Here is a 17,743-nt window from a genome sequence, read left to right on the forward strand (position 1 = left end):
TATATAGAAATTTATAAATTGTTTTAAATAAATTTAATCAATATGACATTTATGTATATTCGGGACACGTTTTATAGGAGATAAATCTACAAAATTCAAGGCCGTTTAGCACCTTGCTCTTACATATTATGTTTAAATTTTTTGATTAAATAGATATGGATAATTCTAATTTGCTAAAGAAAAAAAGTTGAGAAAAGGGTTTAAATTATAAGTGATAATAAATTGACACCATATATATCTTTGATTTGATTGGTATCCAGCATGAAAAAGAAGAAAATCTAACGCTTACATATTATTCCAGCAATAGAATCAATAAACTAAAGCAACCAAATTGTAACCAAGAAAACATTTTGTTCAACCCATATCACATATCAAGAATGTGGTGTTGAACGCTTGAACTTGCTGCAATTTGTCTCATGCTGAAAAATATTTGCCATATGCGAAATCATTAAAGGTAACAAAGTATAATCTAAATCAAAAGTGAAGGGGACCAATTTTTAGGTCTCAATAAAACGAGGCATGCACAAAGTGAGGCTCCCTCCATTGGTAACGAAACCAGGCAGAATATTTCTTCGTAGAAGTCTCATATTTTATATAGTGCTATTTCGCAGATTGACAGTTGCTTCGATAAGGGAACTCGAAATGGTTTGACCAACTTCGGCTTTGCAGAGTGGACATGATGCATTGATTCTCAGCCATTTGTCGACACACTCCTTGTGAAAGAGATGCAAGCAAGGCAGCTCTCTCAGTTCATCATTATTTAGGTACTTGGCTAAGCATATACAGCATGCCTGTTGATCAGAAAAACCAAAGTTAACTTTTCAGGGTTCGACTGAAGGGCCACATACTGCAGGAACATAATGCAATTTAAATAAATGAGTCAAGAAGATAATGTACTCCAGAATACATGCAGATGTGGTTGACAGAAGTAGAAGTAATGAGGCTCGAATCCATAACGGTTTACGGAGATGAATTAGATTTCAAATGATCTCCAACCTCATATTTTCATTAATAACGAAGAAAATGGTGGGACAAAGCAGTCAATCATTGAAATCAAGCCATTTTCATTGACAAAATTTAATAATTCAATAGAATAAAATGAATCATACTGCATCGTCTCCTGATATTGCACGCTCAATCTCTGTTCCAACAGCCACTATCCCGCCTTCACCTGCACCAGAGACGTTGTCCTTGCTCTTGTTTTTCTTGACTTTAAATTTATAAGTTGGCAAAGTACTAATAGACTCTGGAGTAGCTCCTCTATTCTGAGACAAATCTTCTCTGAAGCCCAGAACCGAAAATAAACAAGGAAGGCAGCAGCAAATTGTAGCACAGAGAATGAAAGGCATTGCATAACCAATACAGCTAAATGTGAGAAATACTATGCATAACCTGCGAGTGAAAAAGTTCCAAAAAAGTGTGAATTTAAAAAGAAACTGAACAAATCTCACTGTGAGTATGCTAAGAAAATGTAGCGTATTCTAGAAGTACCTATACACGTTTGGGGCTTCAGTGGATGAAGAGTGCCCTCCAAAAATCCAGACATTCCCAACAACAAACCAAACAGCAAAGAAACAATCCAAACCCATCTTTAAGTATTCGACGAACACCTTAAGCCTTCAAAAATAAGAATGGAAATTTAGTTCCCCACAATGTAATTATCAACTTCACGGTCCCAAACCATTAAGTTCAACATGAATAATTTGGTGATGCATATGCAGCAGTTACCTAGAACTTGGTAAACCATTACTTTGAGTGCCTCTGGTTGCTGTACCAGTTGACCGGCGATCTTCTCCTCCAATGACTCTCCCCGTCAAAGAGCCAGTCATAGTGTTGCCCTGAGAAGAATCCTGACGAAGTTGAAATGAAACCTGTTCAGAACCCTGGTCCCGATATTTAAAACGCCAACATAGAACAGGGAGAATCGCCAAACAGCCAGATGCATAACCCAATATCCATGTTTTCAAAGGAGCACCTGGTTTTTCGTGCTTTGAAAGAGACAACACAATAATAGCTGCAATAATTTGGCTTAAAGTCAACAGTAGCTCAACTGATATCCATAAACCAGAATTCAGTGGACTCCTTTGGCGGCCACGATTATTTCCTCTTCGCATCTGTGATGAGTTCCTTGTGTTTGATCCATTGGCAGTAAAAATCGGGGGTTGATAAACAGGAACTCTTGAGCTAGCACTCGGTTGATTCTCACTATGTTGCAGCTCCAAGGCCCCAAACGGCCTGTCATGGGAAAAACTTGACGAAGAAGTGTCACTGCTACTAGTAATTTCAATAACATGTTGATTATCATTGTGGTTATCGGCTCGCTCCATTAACATAAAGACTTTCTTGGCTTGGCTTTTATGTTGAATTCCCAATAAGGGCAGAGCCATCCAAGTCCATCAAACGGATACAGCAACAAACTGAGGACATGGGGCAATAGGCTAGTGAAAATATCTTCAGACCCCTTCCTATCAATGCCAAAAACCGAATGCCTGATAGGATTAAGTCACTCAAATGCCGCGGATTCCGACACTTCACCCAGCATACATAATCATTTCTCCAGGACCCTGGTCAGGTAACACAAGGCAGGATATTGAAAACCACCTCATTCAGTCGGGATATTTCAATAACGAAACCTTTCCTCAATTGAAAAGGAAACAAAAGTTTCACAATATTTTTTCTTATTGTTCTAATACATTTTCAGGAAACTGGGTACTTTTCAAATTTCAGTGGCTAGAAAACAAATCCCAGCAGAGTAAAATGAACAATTACCATGATAACAAACAGCTACACCTCTTCAAGAATAATATTCCGTCAAGGCAAAAGGACAAATCAAAACAACAAAAATCGTAGCCTAATACTAATACCAACACACAGAAAATCACGTGCTAATAAATTCAAATTACAAACAATACACCCATATGAGCAGCAGCATCAGTCACATGTTCTTATCAAAACCTTAATATTTAAATTAACACATCATTTCGTAATAAATTCTATCATTTAAGAATTCAAATTGAGAACAATTTCCAAATTCCACAACTCAGGAAACCAAAATCCCTAGTAGCAATAAATCGTTGAGCAACCATCTCATACGCGTCCGTCATAAATAACATAATCTCTGAAATGAAAAGTCCACAAATAAATTCAAACCAAAACAAAATAAAATTATTTACAAAATAGCTAAAAAAGACGTAACTTGAAAATTCTGCAGATAATTATACACATTCAAGCGAACAAAATTCATGATTCTGACCAATATTCCGATGAAGCGAAGATTTGAGTGACCAAATGAAAAATCTGTCAAAGCTTTTCTCTAAAAGATAGCTCTAAATCGTTCATTTCGAAGACTCTTTAGTTATCGAAATATTATTACACAAAATGCGAATACTTCACTATCATCTATTTAATTTCATTTTTATTTTTATATTTATTTTTAAGGAATTCATTTTTTTTTCCTGAAAAATGTAATATTGGGATAATTTTTAAAATTTATTATAAATATCTTTAACTATATTTGAAAATTTTATTATATTTTATTTTCTCGTTATTACGAAAATTGAAGTGTTTCAAAATAAATTCAACATGTGTTTAGAACAAAAAAAATTGATATAAAAAAATTGAATCAATTTGATAACAATAATAAGATATATTGTTATATTAATCAAATTAACTTTTGACTTTCTAAAGTACGGAAATAAAAATATTTTACTTGAGCTACCCGAATGTCAAATCTATCTACATTACAATCAAATTAAGTTAATTAAAATTATCGTAATTTAATTATGTATTATGGTAAATAAATTGTTTATTTGGAGGTCGAATTGTTTCTATTTAAGTTTGGATATTTATTTTACTTTGAATTAATTATTTGGCTTTCGAATCATTTTATGTAAACAACATTTTAGTTCCATTTTCACGTTCTTCTTCACATGCGAAAGTCCATTAATTTTAAATCGATCAGCTATAAATCTTTTTATATAATAAACTCTAAATGCAATTTTATTTTATATATCTTCCATCTATTTTATTAAAATTGAAGACGTGATAGTAATCACCTAGGAAAGATACCAATTTTTTCTTCCAACTTTACCCTTATATTATACTAATATTACACTTTTGTTTTTTGTTTTTTGTTTTAAATTTCAACACATACTTTTATTTTTATTTCAACAATTCAAATATTAATTTAATTCTTCCATAATTTATTAAATTTCACTTTAGTCGTAAGAAAGACTACGTACACACGTGATGTTTGCGGAGAGTAACTAATATATATATATGCACTATGTTTTGAATTTTAAATTACCAAATATGGTGGTGACATGACAAATCAGGATTCAGCACTTTGTTGAGCGACACAATTTACCAGTTTTTGGCTTGAAAACACAGATGAAAATCTCTTGAAATGTCAAGGAGATCTTCAATCTGAATCCACGCACACAACCAATCCCAAAATCCAAGCAAATTTATTGCTTCAGCCCGTCTCTTTTTTCCAACATTTCAACGCCCATTAGTGTCAAATTTGCATTATCAATCCTCTGTGCAATCGCCTCGGGCACAATCAAAGATTCTAATTTTTCCCTTGTGTTGTTCTTTTTTTTTTTAATCCCATATTCTCTATATTTATATCGAGGAATCTAAGATTTTTCGTTTCATGTGCTCTTCATGCTGTAATAGCCATTGTAGATTGGTTGGCTTTCAGATGAATGCGTAAATGTCTAAGGATTATTTTGTTAATTATTGTTCCTAAAATGGTGGGGTGTTGGTAGAATTTGCTTGATCCATCTGAAAAGTGTGGCATGCGTTAATGTGATTTCTAGGGTTTGTTTATACCTCTCTTTTCTTTATTTTGTTTGGAACTTGTTTGAAGATCTCACTTTTGTACATTATGCTGTAATTTACGGTTGGGGATTCTCATCCTAGGGGGCTCTTTTTCCTGATCCCTAAGTTTAATAAGTATCATGCCTTAAAATTGAAACCGTAAAGTTCCTGTTTTTATTGTCCAAATTTTCAATCTTCATCGAATTGAAAAATGTGGAAGCAAATTCTCAATAAACTCCCCCGGAAATCCCAGAAGCCAGATCAAGATTCATCTAGTAACCCTAGCTTGGGCGCTAACGTGTCATCTCAGGCTTCGAGCCAGGCCAATGAAGCGAACACTGCTGCTAAACGGGCTTCAGCTGCTGCAATCTTTCCATCTAATGTGATTGCTGGAATTGAGCCACTGCTAGCCTTTAAGGATGTTTCAAGTTCCGAAAAAATGATTCTTTTCATTAGTAAGGTAAGTCTTTGCTGTGTGGCCTTTGATTTCACGGATCCAGCCAAAAGTGTTCAAGAAAAGGAGATTAAGCGAGCGACGCTGCTTGAGCTGGTGGATTTTGTGTCACAGAATCCCCCGAAATTCTCGGAGCCTGCAATTTTAGCTTCTTGCAAAATGTGCTCCATAAATTTGTTCCGTGCTTTCCCGCCTAATCGTCGGTTGAGTAATAAAAGTTCAAGTGAGAATGATAACGATGATGAGCCCACATTTGAGCCCGCTTGGTCACACTTGCAGATAGTGTATGATTTCTTGCTCAAGTTTGTGACTTCTACTTCGTTGGAAGCTAAGGCCGGAAAGAAGTATATTAATCATTCCTTCATTTTGAAAATTATTGAGTTGTTTGATTCGGAGGATCCTAGGGAAAGGGACTGTTTAAAAGCGGTTCTGCATAGGATTTATGGGAAGTTTATGGCCCACAGGCCATTTTTAAGAAAGGGTATGAGCAATGTGTTCTATAGATTTGTGTTCGAGACAGAGAAGCATAATGGGATTGCTGAATTTTTGGAGATTTTTGGGAGTGTTATCACGGGATATGCATTGCCTTTAAAGGAGGAGCATAAGATATTTCTTTGTAGAGCGTTGATTCCACTGCACAAACCGAAGTCATTGGGGGTTTACTTTCAGCAGCTCTCATATTGCGTGATTCAGTTTATTGAAAAGGAACCTGTGTTGGCTTGCAGTGTAATTGAGGGGCTGTTGAGATATTGGCCAATTACGAATAGCCAGAAGGAGGTGATGTTTTTAGGTGAGTTGGAGGAGATTCTTGAATTGATCAACATGGCTGAGTTTCAAAAAATCATGATTCCGTTGTTCTGGCGCATCAGGAACTGCATTAATAGCTATCATTTTCAGGTAACTTTCCCTTTTTTTCTTTGTATCTTTAATTTGTCGTGGCATTAAAATTGAGCAGCAGACGTTCAATGCTTTTTAGCTTTTGTGATTATGTTACACGTTCATAAGTGTGTTTCTTATATGAATCTTCACGTCAGTTTATATCAGGACAGTGGTTTAAGAAATGCTAGTTTGAAGCTGGAATTCTCAATAATTTTCAGGAATTGCTCCATTAAGTCCTTATATTTGCTAAATTCCTCAGGAGCCCTTAACCACAATTATCACTAATGTTATTGAAATAACCTATAGAAGACTAGGATTTTGTGCGTCTCCTTTTGGAGTCTGGCCCAATAAGCTTCATTAAACTCTCAAGGTGGATAAATGACTATTCATGAGAATGTGCAGAAATATTTGGTAGCTGATACGAGATTACTTTAATATATCTAGATGCAAATATATTTAAACAAGAGGATGTTAAATTGCAATTAATCAAACAGCCTCCCGTTGGTTGAGCTATTGATTTTCGTTGTCATGTGGTTGAGTCACATCAAGTCTGTGAGGATGTAAATAGAAGGAATTTTTGGTTTATGTTATTTCTATAGGATTCTTGGAAATTTGGAGTTTAACGAGCTTGGGAAGTTTGAGATTATGTTTGTATTCTATAATTATTAGTGCATGGTCGCATGGAGCTCAAACCAAATTGGGTTCTCTACGAAATAACTCCGAGTTTAATATAAATTCATTGTATTATTACATTTCAGGTAGCTGAGAGGGCTCTGTTTCTTTGGAACAACGACCGAATCATCAATCTAATCACGCATAACCGCCACATTATACTGCCAATAATATTCCCAGCTCTGGAATCCAATGCAAAAAACCACTGGAACCATGCCGTCCTGAACTTAACCCTAAACGTGAAAAAGATGCTCGTAGAAATGGATGATGCCCTAGTCTTATCTTGCTCATTTAATTGCCAAGAAGCGCAAGATACTTCAAACTTGGCCATTGAAAGGCGGAAGGAAATTTGGGACCGTCTGGAAAACACAGCTAGTCTTCAGCCAATGCCAATGATTGGAAATACCGCTGTTCTGGTAACTCATTGAACCCGTGACCTTTGTAGCTGTCTGGCTTGTGTCCTGGAATAGGCTTGTGCATTAAGTTTTTTTGGTCTTGCTGGGCCAAATGGTAGATCTGTTGTATAATCTAATCTGTGTGTTGGTGTTTTGTTGTGAAATGGCAGTGTTAGGAATGTATTTTGCGAGATTACCGTCGAACACTCTTGCCTATGTCCATATCATAGTTGTCAAAGGCGAGAGCCTCTCACCTTTAGTTGCCACAGACGAGGACCTTGTGCCTGAGACCCCAAGCGAAGCGATTCAGTAAAGCGAGTCCAAGCACTCGCTTGGACTAGCCTTGGAAGTTTACTCAGGCACGCTTAAGCGCATGGTAAAATTTTTTAATTACTTGTTTAAAGCAAATAACCCAAACCCAAACCCTAGCAACCCAACGACTCAACACTGGAATCAGAAGAATAGAGCTCTGAACAGAAAAACGAGGGGAACGCATCTAAATCCAAAACAACCAGAAAAAACCTATTTCACGTCTTTTAGACGAAGATGACGAAGAAATTAATGTTGATGAAGAAAATGATGAAATTCGAGAAGAACACAAATGATGATTCGATGGAAGACTCAACCAAGAAATTTTGAATTACATTTGTGGGGATGTTAACGAGACGAATCGAACAGTATCAAGCTCGAGCTTCGGCTCATTTGAAAATTACGAAGTTTGCAAATAGCTCGAGATCGGTTTGTTAATAGCTTGTGTATCGTGTTTAACGAGTTTGGCTCAAGCTCGACATGTTATCGAACTCGTTAAAAAGCTCTTTTTAATTTAAGAGGTACGATTTAAAATGTATAGGATTTCAATAACTTAGATTTCAATACAATAATAACGTGAGACAAAAACTCATGACCAAAAAACTAGTCGAGCTCCAAGTAACTCGCGAATGACTTGATTTGTTTATATCTTTATACATTTGATACATGTTTATAGTTGCCTGAGAAAACTAAGAAACTTCACAAATTTAGTAAGGACAATGGAAGGCACAAAACAATTATGTTTCTTTTTTTCTTTTTCTTTCTTTTTTTCCCCCAAATGTTTCTCTTGTTTTTGAAAAAATGGAAAGGAGAAAGGAAGACGCAGGTTTTAGTATTACAATCAATTGGTGAAATGGACAGGGCGTTGATTTTAAACTTTGTAACTTTAATATGTTGATTATTTGAAAAACAAAATCAAACTAAATCGTCGAATTTTATCGTACATGTGTTTTAACATTATTCAAAGAACTTTAAGATGAATCAACCCAATTGTTTAAACGTACACTTTAAAATTTTTATTAAATTGAACAATTGATCCCAACAACCTGACACACTACCGAGACGAAGGTATCAAATATCAATTTTTTATGAGATTTCATTCGACAATTATTATAAGAATCTATTTATTAATCATTTAAAATTTAAATGATTTTTAATCTCCTATCGAGAGTGTGAGTTTTCATTCTTTCTTAAATTTGAAAACAACGTAAATGGTGTAAGCCTCATTAAAATTCTAAATTGCAGCTTGAAATTAACACAAGAATCGAATGTCATCCAAATTATTTTCATTAATCGTAAGCGAAGTTCATTCTTCAGAACAAATACAATTGAACAAAATTCCAGGAAGTTGGACCTATCACCCCAGAAAGTAAATGGTTAGCCGCCTCGAATCAGTTATATCATAATCATAATAAAGAAATAAATCACTTCCTCAAATCTTTCTGGTTACAAAAACAGTCTAAAGAGACAGGAAATAATTACAACAATTGAGAAGTTGCAGTATTCTTGAGTGAAGAATTACAACGCTTTCCCAACCCATCCGGTTAGTTATCAGTGATTCTCCAGAGTAGAAGAAAGTCGATCATAGTAGTAATAAATATGAGTCTGTTATGCTTAGAACAGTGATTGAACAGGCTTTTGTGGGCGAAGAGTTGAAACACTCTTGAACTGTCAATCCAAAAACAATATCAGTGCAAGATTTTGGTTTAAATTTCTAACATAAGCATGTTTTTCGAAATTATGTATCGTGAAGGATTTTGTGGTGCCATTGATCCCATATTAGCACAGTTTAATTTTAAAAAAATAAGAAATATGCATTTATAAACACATCGTATAGAGGAATCGGATATCTTACTCTGGATTGCTTATATTTTTCACGAATGGCGTGAAGTGTACATGTCTTGGTGTTGAGCTGTAAATCATGCAACTCAAGAACTGTGTGTTTCAGGTCTGATGTTTTGTACATTGTATAATACTCTAGCGTTGGATTCTGCAAAAAGAAGCGTATAGTCAGTTCACCAGTTGGTTTAACAGAATTTAAGTATTGGGTTTTAAAAAAGTGAAGTGCATGAGTAATGAGTGAATAAAGGAGAAAAGAAAGAGGCACAAGAAAACCAACCCATGGATGGTCTGATTGATCAAGTGTCCATCTGGCTAGGAATACTGCTGAGGCAGCAATTAGGGAAGGAAGGAACTTCAGGAAACTGTACTCTATTAGTGTTAGTTCTGCAAAATAATTCGCCAAGAATTCCAGCTCCACGGAAGGAATCTGGAAATGGGATGATTTAATCTAAACGAAAATGCCTTATTTAACAAATATCACTAAACATAAATGGAACAACAATTTTATCTACCTCATAAGAAACCTGCGCTGCATGAATGAACCTCCTACAATCAGCATTCAAGGTAAGGAAAAATAAGAGGTGGTGGGTGAACTAAGCAAAACAGCATTAAGTAAAAAAGACTGCAAGGTGCATCAGGTACCTGAGGAACTTTTTCGTGGTCGGAATAGACAATTGAAAACCTAAATAGTTCAAAACACGCCCTTCCATTTTCAGTACCTGTCATTTGACAAGAAATGAATGCTTCAGATAAGATGAAAAGTTGTCCTGACAAAACGGAAACACAAGCTCTGTTGTACTTGGGAAATGTCTTAAAATTACTCCAGGCAATATGTGCAAGGTGAATTTCAGACAAGCGTGTACCTCTCCTTTAGTGTAGGTGTTGTCTGTAATAAAGCAAAATTCTTCCACACAAGGAGCACAAATTTCTTCGTATTTCCTTCAAACCATTGATAAATGAAGGAACATTAACTACAGCTATAAATATAGGAACTGCGCTTTTTGATAGATGAGATTATGATTTATGAGAACACAGACTGTGATCAATTTTTTACTTTCCATGTGGTATTTACAGAAAAAATTAAAAAAAACGTCTCAACCACACTAGAATTTATAGAATCGACATGCTCAAAATTAACTAGAAACATGGGATAATAGTTGGCAGAAATATAATCATGATAAATGTGATAAGTCTTGGAAGGACTATAAAGACAGTTAACAGTTGTATTTAGCTAAATGAACTTGTAAAGCTAATATGTGCTCTACTTATTGTATGTAACTTACGAAGCAATTAGCATGCATGTTACTCCAAGGAGTTGCAACTTTTGCTTCTCAATACTGATCGCCGATAGAAATCTATCTATAAGATTTACAGTTAAGTAGAGAGTATCAGGGATCAACCTATATTCTTCAGAAACCTGGGAAAAAAAAGGACAACGCATGTGAAATCACAAGCACAGATTAAATTATAGAATTTGAGGAAATAATTTTAGGAGAAAATGTTAAAAGTAAAAACCAGAAGGAAAGTTACATAGTGGCCCTGGGGCAGCAAACTACCGTCCCCTCACCTCCAAACATGATTTTATATTTCTGTGAGCACTTAAGGCTGCTCTCCTAGCTAAGTTAACATTATTTTACTGAATTTTGTTATTCAATAATGTCAAGATGTAAATGCTAAAGATAAATGTTAGAATAAAAGGTGAGTGGGGACAAGAAACGCAAAGGAAGGTGCTGGTTTCGAATGATGAGGAACCAGGACACCAGTAGAAAGTAGCAACAGATCCAGGTGAAAATCTAAATGTACGTCAAATAGACTCCCCTAAACCTTGAAAGAGGAATGGCTGGTGCCCCAAAACCAAAAACTTTGATTCATGAAGTAATATTTGATCGAGTAAACTAACCTCCACAAGCCAATCAACCAGAATACTCCTCATTGCCTCAGTGATATCACGCTGCAGCTTTTCCATATAGTCAACCGAAGGCCTTCGGTAAATCTGGGAGGGAAGTATAAAGTGAGAGCACAAAACAGTACTTCATTGGTTAATCAAAAGAAACAGCAGAGGTTTTGGAACATCTACTTAGCTTCCACGGTTACAACAGAAATTTAAATATTTAAAGAATCCAAGTTGTGAGCTATAATGCCATAGTCTCTTGATTGAATATGTTATAACTTTGGTAGTGATGAGAGAAAACAATACGAACTGTGAAAGCTACCTGGAATACAAGTCATAACATAAAGAACTGAGCTCGACAAAATGATTTAATAGAGCTATGGCAATATTACAGACCTGTATTACTCGCAAATTAGAATATATGTCAGCTGCATACATGCTGCACATCAGCGGATGCTTTTCTGAATCTATATCAGTGATGCCCCTATCACCCAAGTTTTCCTTCTTACTACTTAAAAACTTGCCATTCTCTGCATGATAATCCACAAACTGTTAAAATTCGTGAGCAAAAACTAGAGAGAGAGCACTTATTATTTTTTTAATCAATTTCCAAGATTAATAGCTCTTCTGAGATCTATGATACATAATGTGATGGCAAAGACAAGGATGTGCAGATTTTATTTTGAACACAATCTTGCATCAATAAACATACTTGAATATTACTGACGTATTGATAACATTTGTCAAAAGAAGACTGATCGAACCAGAAGAAAGTGTCGTGGCAGGATTAATATCACCCAGACTTCTTTATGAAAACCACCCAATAACAGTCAATCTAAAGGTTTCAGAAACTTTTTTCCATTTTATGTTGAGACATGAATATAACTAGCAAAGTTAAATTGTTCTTGTGCAATGTTGAGTTTATAAGGTGTGAAACAATATTCAAAGTGCTCATAAAAAATAAATACAGAGAGACAGACGAACGTTTCTTTCCAATATAAAAATTTCAGGGCATTCTAAAACTATTATTCTGCAATCACCAAGAGGAATTAGTGTACAAAGTACAAATTATTAACATGCAGTTGGCCAGGCCTCCCAATGTAGGACTACTCCCATTCTTTTGAAACGTTAGAGCATTGACTGTGACAGTCAGACTCCACATATTATAGCATTTGTTATTAATCATTCGGGAAGAACTTCAAGTTTATCTTTTGAAAATCTTAATACAAAGTCATACCTCTGTTGTATGGAGTTAGCTGTGGAGTGTGCCTACTGGGCATTGTATCCAAAGGTATCAGAACTGCTGTACTCGACATTTTGTCGTTGACTACTTCAGTTGGTTCAATTGCCAAGTTCACAATGGGACCAATTTCTTGTGATTCCTCCACCTTTAGAATGTTCATGTTCTCTGTTACGTTTCTCCTTTTATACCCAGGAACCTGAAACTCTTCAGCAAAACAAGCAGTTACCACCTTCCCAATATTTTGTCTCGAGCTTTTACTTTCCTGTTTGCTAGTCTGAGAAAAGAGGCATGTTCAGCATTATTGAGTTTACAGGTTCAAATTTTGAATTCTACAGACAGCACTTCACAAAATGTAGAGTGATATCCCATGGACCAAAAAATGGAGATACGAATTGAATATTTGCTGTCGACTACTTGAGAAGTACGAAAATCGTGAAAGAATATTCTTGAAATTGCAATATATTAAATAAATGATACACTTCCCTAGTGATGATGATTCTTACCTGTCCTGCAGCTGCAGTGATGCAGTTTGTGTACAAATTATCACAAGTGATGTTAGTTATATCCTTGAGAATAACCCTTTTCTTTTGCTGAGGACAAGCAGCTGAACTTGATGCATTTTTGTTGTCATATGATGCTGCTCTTTTGGAGTTCGTACGCAAGACCCGTTTCCCATCCTGTTTTGCTGAAGGATGTAAAGGAGGCAATCCTCCTACAGAGCCTAAGGCTTTTGCCCGAGCTCGTGTGATTCGCAGATTTGACCCTGTGATTTTGGAAGATGTATTCTCGTTATTCACGCCCTTTTGCCTCATGTTATGACAGTTTGTAGAAGCAAACTGATGTGCCTTCATAATGCTGCAAGTAGAAAATAAATGCATGGTTATAACAAGCTATATCTACTGTAGAAGCTGTATTTATGAATAAATTATGTCGAAATTTATTATCATAACAGCATTAGCAGTGGAACTGGATGGAAACAATAGTTGCTGCGAAAAATATTGGCACTCCAACATGTTAAGAATTGAAATTGGAAATTCACCTGCATTGTCGTCGGATGAGGTTCTACACCGTTAAGCAAGTAACAAGCTATCCTTGCGACCACATACTGCCAAGCAGGAAACTGCAGCAGCAGCTGTACCATATTTTACTTATATATTATATTTCTAAAAAGTGATATGACAGGAAAATCACACTGCCTCCCTTTCAAATATATGCCAGTGTCTATATGACATGAACTCAACATTCAGTTTTTCATCTCATTATTTGTTCTTGTCATGTTATAGTTTTATTGTATGCATGACCTATATAAATCATGACCTATATGAATCACACATGGCCAATATGCATAAAAGAAATGAAAGGCAACAAAATACTGTTGCAACAAAATATCTACGCCGAGCTTGAGTAAAATATACGAGAGACGCAATTATGCAAGGGGACAAATTTTGATTCATGAGCCCAAAATGCATTCTTTATGGCTGTAGAGGAAGGTTAATTCAAAGTTGGAACCTTCTATCAGTTGCAGGAAATATGAAAAGATGCCGCAAACAAAAAAATGGCTGCTTCCAGGTATTCACGATATGCTCTAGGAGCTACAACTTATTCTGGAAGTAGCAGAAATCAGTGCGTCAAATTAAATTTTTCGGTGACCGTACGATATATTTAAAATCCCTGTTCAAGCCACCGAAAGAGAAGTATTTTACAAGCAATCTGAATCCCTCATTCTTTAGACAATTCTACCAATATCCGCGTGTCCCTTAAATATTTTATCAATTTATTCTCAAATTCAAAAATTCAAAATAAATCAGAAACAATCTGAACCAAAGTCAATTAAAAATTCTTTCATTCAAATTTGAACACACTTTTCCATCGAAAATAACTACTAGAGTTCCGTTTTACGAATCCAAAATCCAGAACGCACTGACAGAATGGATAGTTAACGTCGACGAGTTTTTCTTTATAGCAGTCTTCCTACGAAGATAACGATCCAAGAACCAAAATCAGGGGAAATATGTCATCTGAGCTACTTTACTTTTACTAGGTCAACTTCGAATTCAAATGCCACCGTATACACTTGTGAATCAATAATTAACATCCGAAGAACTATAACAAGGAAATAAAATCAAAATCTCAGCTCAACTTCACAGATCTGCGTAATCTGTTACACTTTCAAAACAGAGCTCAAACGAAAACCGAAAGTACTCCAAAAAAACAATAATGCCTCACCAAATCGGTCAAATCTACACATTTCAGCAGAAAAATATACAACTAAAATACTAATGCATTAAAACGAGAGGAAAACGGAGCTGAGCTCACTCAGCATTTTCATCGGTACTGTTCCGATTCCGGCAGATCTATAATCCAACGGAATGAATAGATACAGAAGAGTGTATGTATAGCTATGGTGTGTTTTTTAATAGAGTGAGTGTGTGTGAATGGAGAAATAGGTGTATATTTATGTTGGGTTGGGGGTGGCGTGGGGTGGGTGAGGGAGCGTGAGAGCGGGGAGAAGGCCAGAGTTCAAAAAAAAAAGAACAATGTGCTATTTCCCCTCCTATTTTGCTATTTCCAATCATCTAATCAATTTTCTTTCTAAAATTGTTTACGTGTCTTAAGATTGCCGAGTCAAAACTCAAAACTGTCCTGAATTTTCTTAACAATAATAAACGGAAAGGGAAATAAATGAATGCACATTTGAAAATTATAACGGGAAAGTTTATGTTCAAATTAATTATTCGTTCAAAAACATTTAATTAATTATCATGAGATCCATTTTTTTTATTATTATTGGATCGCCATATAGTTATTAATTTTTTATTTAAAAATTTATATTTTGCATTATTATTTTTTAAAAACTATAAGGTAGCGTTTGGTTTGCTTGATTAGGTGGGTTTATTTTTTTTAAACCCACATAATCACTCGTTTGGTACGTTTTTTATTTAACCAAGTCAATCTCTCCTATGAATGATTAGCTTATATTAGGTAGGTTAAAATAATACATCATCACCCCCTAGGATTATTTATCACACTCGTAATCCATCATATTTTTCCAATTTTACCTTTCTCCTAAATTCAAACTCACCACCACTTCCTTCCACCGACCGCCCACCGGCAACCCCCGCCAAAGGCCGACCGTCGCCGCCGGCCACCACCGGCAACCGCCGACCTCCGCCGGCGCTTCCGGCCGACCGCCGCCGCCGGAGTGAAAGAAAAAAAAAAGAGAAAAGGGCAATTTTGTCTTTTCATCAAAAAATTCAAAATTATCCTACACTTAAAAATCTTACCAAACAAAATACTATTTTACATCATATATTACATTTCTACTACAATCATTTTTTTTATCATTTACATACTAATCATTAGTTTATTTTATCCTTCAAACCAAACGCTGCCTAAGATTATATCTCTCATTTATATTTATTATATTAATTCTTGAGTTTCTTATTCGTGTCAAAAAATTATATGATTCAGTATCATTACTTTTAAATTTTCTTCATCTAAAGCAAATCTGATTGTATTGATTATGAATATTTAAATTTTAAATTTAATCGCATTAATCAATAATAAACCTTTTTTGGTTATTATAATACTGTTTACAACTTATTAAAAATACAAGTTTCGATAATTTCTACACATTGATTTTACGTATTAAATGCTATTATATAGATATATAATAATGACGATGCCATACAATCTCTAACAACACAAGATATTAAAAAACACAAAAAAAACTTATATGAGACGGTCTCACGTGATCAAGTCAAAATATTATTTAAAAAACAGTATTTTTATATTAAAAATATTATTATTCATAATAGTTATAGGTTGAATCAACTCGTCTTACCGTTATAGCTCGTAAGATTGTATTTTATTAAAAAAACTATTGTTTGACCAATGGGATGAAGAAATATACATAACATATAGAAATGAAATATATAAAATAGTATGCACGCATTTGTATGCATTGACTACTAATATAATACATATCAACCCTATTCACTATATTATAAAACAAAGAAACATTCTAAATAATCAGATCTGCCAAATGTTTGAAGTCGCAAATTCAAAATTCATTCGCTCGAATTTTTATTTATAATCACCAATTGCTTGAAGTTTTAAGGTTTTGTGTACGTATAAGCTCTCTCTCGATAGCTTATAATAATAATAAACACGTTTACAATTAATTTAATGTGTGCATGTAACTGTATATAAAAGTGGAATGTGGGATGAATCCCAATTAATTATTTCACATAAGATATAAATTTTAAGCGTGTCCATACACTCATTTTGATCTGGAGATGATTATTGTTAGTTTTAAGACTAAACTGTCCAAAATGTAATATATATTATATTCAAGAGCGGATCTAGAATTTCGACTCTGTGGGGGCCGTTTATAAAATACAGACAAAATATTAAAAGAGGAAAGACAAATACTATCAGTTATATTCAACTAAACATAAACAATACGTTTTGAAAAGAAAATTTCTAACTAAAAAGAATTCGACGTTCCTTAAAATTTTCAAACTCTTCAATGATAACATCTATACAAATATTTTAAGCAATTTCTCTTTAAATAAATATCATCAATATATTCGAGAGAAAATCATCATTCATTTTCCTCTGAATCCTAGTTTTGACGATATTTATAGTTGAGAATGACCGTTTTGTAGTAACGGTAAAAACTGGAAGAGTCAGCAGACACATCACCTGATAGTAGAAAAGGCTTTTCATAAATGATAAATTTAAAAACTCTTGTCTTGTCGTGGATATATATATATATATATACACGCATATAGTAATACGATTTTGCACCAAATACAAAATCCTCGAACCCATTGGATGCGCAATTTTTCTATATTTCATCACATCCAATAGATGAGTGACACCTCATCGGTGCTCACATAGGTGTGCACGGTAGGTGTGCAAGATATCAAAACTGTGTGTGTATATATATATAGTAATACGATTTTGCACCAAATACAACATCCATATCGAACCCATTTATTTCAAATCTTACACCAAAAAGAATATTCTCGAAATATTTCTTAATTATTAATAATTAACATAAACAAATAAATATTAAAAAAATCAATAATTAAACATTTACTTATAAAATTAATAAAAAAAATTATAATTAATTTTTTATGTTAAATATATAATTATTAAATTAATAAAAACAAGTATTAAATTATTATTTATACATTATTATAATTATTAAAAACAAATAATTTTATTTA

At 34.4% G+C, this 17,743-nt stretch overlaps 3 protein-coding genes across 8 annotated transcripts; 1 reads left to right on the top strand and 2 right to left on the bottom strand.

Annotated features, from left to right (window-relative positions):
• Positions 1-264: 264 nt before the first annotated feature.
• Positions 265-3,387, bottom strand: LOC140979900 (E3 ubiquitin-protein ligase At1g63170-like). 6 transcript variants are annotated; one of them, XM_073445541.1, is made up of 5 exons: positions 3,254-3,387; positions 1,729-2,564; positions 1,492-1,617; positions 1,110-1,392; positions 265-791 (listed from the first exon to the last, which is right to left on the bottom strand). In XM_073445541.1, the coding sequence occupies exons 2-5, from the start codon at positions 2,385-2,387 to the stop codon at positions 591-593; spliced, it is 1,269 nt and encodes a 422-aa protein (XP_073301642.1). In that variant the 5' UTR covers positions 2,388-2,564; positions 3,254-3,387; the 3' UTR covers positions 265-590. The 6 variants fall into 6 exon arrangements, with proteins under 6 accessions (XP_073301642.1, XP_073301644.1, XP_073301641.1 ...); XM_073445543.1 differs by having other exon boundaries at positions 1,729-2,638; positions 3,254-3,361; XM_073445540.1 differs by having other exon boundaries at positions 1,729-3,118; positions 3,254-3,361.
• Positions 3,388-4,327: 940 nt separating this feature from the next.
• LOC140979903 (serine/threonine protein phosphatase 2A 57 kDa regulatory subunit B' kappa isoform-like) lies at positions 4,328-7,425 on the top strand. Its single transcript, XM_073445548.1, has 2 exons — positions 4,328-6,172; positions 6,913-7,425. The coding sequence occupies exons 1-2, from the start codon at positions 5,033-5,035 to the stop codon at positions 7,252-7,254; spliced, it is 1,482 nt and encodes a 493-aa protein (XP_073301649.1). The 5' UTR covers positions 4,328-5,032; the 3' UTR covers positions 7,255-7,425.
• Positions 7,426-8,799: 1,374 nt separating this feature from the next.
• On the bottom strand, positions 8,800-14,939 carry LOC140978786 (cyclin-A2-2-like). The gene is made up of 13 exons (XM_073444008.1): positions 14,823-14,939; positions 13,546-13,638; positions 13,010-13,361; positions 12,501-12,780; positions 11,660-11,793; positions 11,273-11,365; positions 10,656-10,789; positions 10,236-10,311; positions 10,015-10,091; positions 9,885-9,918; positions 9,650-9,799; positions 9,386-9,520; positions 8,800-9,198 (listed from the first exon to the last, which is right to left on the bottom strand). Exons 3-13 carry the CDS (start codon positions 13,355-13,357, stop codon positions 9,145-9,147), a joined length of 1,515 nt encoding a protein of 504 aa, XP_073300109.1. The 5' UTR covers positions 13,358-13,361; positions 13,546-13,638; positions 14,823-14,939; the 3' UTR covers positions 8,800-9,144.
• Positions 14,940-17,743: the final 2,804 nt, after the last annotated feature.

The sequence above is a fragment of the Primulina huaijiensis genome, chromosome 6, assembly GCF_012295235.1.
Source record: "Primulina huaijiensis isolate GDHJ02 chromosome 6, ASM1229523v2, whole genome shotgun sequence".
Classification (NCBI taxonomy): domain Eukaryota; kingdom Viridiplantae; phylum Streptophyta; class Magnoliopsida; order Lamiales; family Gesneriaceae; genus Primulina; species Primulina huaijiensis.